Below are 3,122 nucleotides of genomic sequence, written 5' to 3'. Positions count from 1 at the left end.
CAAGTTTGTTTGCCTAGATTATCCCAGAGATTCTGTAAACAGTAAGATCAGAAATGGGAGTTTGAATGTGGATGTTCCTGTGCATACAATAGAGGCCTCTCTAACTTTAATGCAAAAATTCATTTAAAAGGGTAAATGTTGCTGCAGTAAATAATAATTGTGCTCTACCGGGCAGTGGTGGCACATGGCTTTAATTCCAGCACTCAGGAGGCAGAGGCAGGTAGATTTCTGAATTCGAGGCCAGCCTGGTCTATAGAGTGAGTTCCAGGACAGCCAGGGCTACACAGAGAAACCCTGTCTCAAAAAACCTAAATAAATAAATAAATAAATAAATAAATAAATAAATAAATAAATAAATTGTGCACTAGTTAGAAGGCTCTGCTTTCATATTTTTGAATGAAAACTTTTTCCTTGAAATATATTATTTTCTTTGTCTGGTTTTGGTATCAGAATCTCACAAATTTACTTGAGAATCTTTGTGCTTTTCTGTGTTTTGGAAGGTCCTATTTAAAATTTATACTACTGATTCTCATAAACTTTCTTAAAAATTCAGTGTAAGGTTCATACAGACTTAAGGTTTCCTTTATGAAAGTTTTTAAAGTACAAACTGAGCTTATCTAAGTCTACTTGAATATGAAAGTTAAAAAAAATATTTTCAATACCAAATATTGGCAAGGATCTAGGGGGTAACAGGGGTCTTCATATACTACTGATAGGAATAGAATTGGACAGACGCTTTTAAAAGTAGCAAGGCAGTTACTTATAGACTTCAAACTTACAGTCAATACAACCCCATAATTCCTCTCCTAGGTATTTACCTGGGTGGATGACGGCATTCATCATCACAAACATTTCTACTCATATATGTGACTTAGAGAGTAAATGAATAGATCAGTATCAGTGTGGTAAGAGAAAGGAGGCAGACACAAACATATACATCACATCATGACTGCACCAATGTGAAACATTATAGCCATTGAAGGTAGATCTGTGATTGCCAAGCGCCAGGAGATGAAGGGAAATATATCCCTAATCAGCCCATGGGCACTTTCTGTTAGCATAGAAATATTTTATACACGATCATAGTGGCAATTTCCATTCAGAAAATGAAATTCTCAAAAATGCCTTTATGAAACTCATCACAACACATAACGAATATATACCAATACCATTTTTAAGAATAAAGGAAAGATGAAGCTGTCCATTAGAGTTGGTGAATTCCATATAAGTTATACTACAGAGATGGATCATTTAAATGATATTGGGCATCACACAGCCATTCAAATCCAAGCAGGAGGAAAATAGATGGGAAAACTCAAAGTAACGTTGAAAAGGTTACAGGAAACTGGATAGTTTGAGCCATTTTTTTTAATCAATCGATCACTCACTCCTGGGTTAGACATTGGAGCTGAAACAGAATGACCAGACACACCATTCCAGGAATTCCCTAGCATAGAAAAGGATGCTGTTATTGACACACCTATAACAGGACACTACTGCAATTCTGCCCAAAGGAAAATAGAAAGTATTTGAGGGTAGGGGAAGACAAACTAAGAAATGCCCCTTCAATATAAAATAAAAGACAAACAGGTTTGCAATTACTTTCATAAGAGATGAGTCAGATGAGTTAAGGCTTTGACTCTGAAGAGGATTGACATGAAGGCCAATGAAGGAAGGGGCATTTCTCTGGAAAAATCCCAGGGTTTGCACTGAGCATCCAACTTCAGTGAGATGTCCCTTACCTCACTCCTTGTGCTGATATCGGTCTGCTCAAGACTTCACCCTGTTTCTCGGATCAACTTCCCCAAAATGCTGGCAGCATCTTGCCAGCAGCTTTCTCATGGCCGTCTTCACCTCCTTGTTCTTCAGACTGTAGATGAAGGGATTCAGCATGGGGGTGATGACGCTGTACTGCACAGAGAAGTAGGTTTCCACTGGAGAACCCGAGGTGGGCATGACATAGCGCAGGCAGGCCGAACCAAAGTACAACATTACTACGATGAGGTGGGAAGAGCAGGTGGAGAAAGCCTTGCTCCTGCCCCTGGTGGAACTCATGTTCAGGATAGTGGAGAAAATGCAGCCATAAGAATATACCACGAGAAGGAAGGTTCCAGAGGCGTGTATGACAAATGTACAGACTATGGCAGTGACATTAGTGGAGACATCAGAGCAAGAGAGAGGGAAGAGGGAAGGAAACTCACAGTTGTAATTGTGTATGGTTCCATAGTGACAAAAGTCCAAACTCACAGCTAGGAGTGTATTAATGAGTGAGTTCAGGATGGCCAGGATCCAGGATCCCCACACTAGCACCTGGCAGAACCGGTCACTCATCATCTGGCCATAGAGTAGAGGGTGGCAAATGGCTGCATAGCGGTCATAGGCCATGACTGCAAGAAGCAAAGCCTCGGTACCCCCAATGGCAAACACAAAGAAGGCCTGGGCCAGGCAACCCTTCACAGGGATGGTTTTTGTCTCAGACACCAGATTCTCCAGCATTTTGGGTGTGGAGACTGATGAATACAAAAGATCCAGGAAGGAGAGGTGACCCAGAAAAAAGTACATGGGAGAGCGGAGGTGAGCATCCACCCTTATCACTAACAGAATCATGGAGTTCCCTGTCAGGGTCAGGACATAGATCACAAGGAAAGCCACAAAGAGTACAGCCTGGACCTGTGCATCATCAGACAGACCAAGGAGGATGAACTCAGAGACGACACTGAAGTTCCTCATAGCTGAGTAGTACATCTTCCCTTGGCATTGGAAATAGAAATGTAATACAACAACCAGACCTCCTTTTCCGCGATGCCTTCTCTTCTTCAAATAAATAATTTCCTCAGTGCCCCAGGATCCAAATTTCATCCACTGTTGATCCAGACATGATGACAACTCTGATTTCTTTCTTTTTTTTAAAGTATTATTTATTTATGTATATGAGTTCACTGTAGTTGACTTCAGACACACTAGAAGAGGGTGTCAGATCACTCTGCAGATGGTTGTGAGCCACCTTGTGGTTGCTGAGAATTGAACTCAGGACCTTTGTAAGATCTTGAAGTGCTCTTAAACACTGAGCCATCTCTGCAGACCAAACTTTGATATTTTAAACATCACACATTTGTCATCAT

At 40.9% G+C, this 3,122-nt stretch overlaps 1 protein-coding gene across 1 annotated transcript; it reads right to left on the bottom strand.

Moving 5' to 3' along the window:
* Nucleotides 1-1,770: 1,770 nt before the first annotated feature.
* LOC110311059 (olfactory receptor 8S1-like) lies at nt 1,771-2,730 on the bottom strand. The gene has a single exon (XM_021184285.2). It carries the CDS (start codon nt 2,728-2,730, stop codon nt 1,771-1,773), a length of 960 nt encoding a protein of 319 aa, XP_021039944.2.
* Between the last annotated feature and the right edge of the window lie 392 nt (nt 2,731-3,122).

This window comes from Mus caroli, unplaced genomic scaffold, assembly GCF_978045245.1.
Source record: "Mus caroli unplaced genomic scaffold, Mus_caroli_1 scaffold_16, whole genome shotgun sequence".
NCBI classification, from domain to species: Eukaryota; Metazoa; Chordata; class Mammalia; order Rodentia; family Muridae; genus Mus; species Mus caroli.
Note: the sequence above shows the minus strand (reverse complement) of the source record. Positions and strands in the feature narration are given on the sequence as shown.

Excerpts from the sequence above, each read along its gene's own strand:
- LOC110311059 (XM_021184285.2), bottom strand. The coding sequence starts at position 2,730 with ATGAGGAACTTCAGTGTCGTCTCTGAGTTCATCCTCCTTGGTCTGTCT.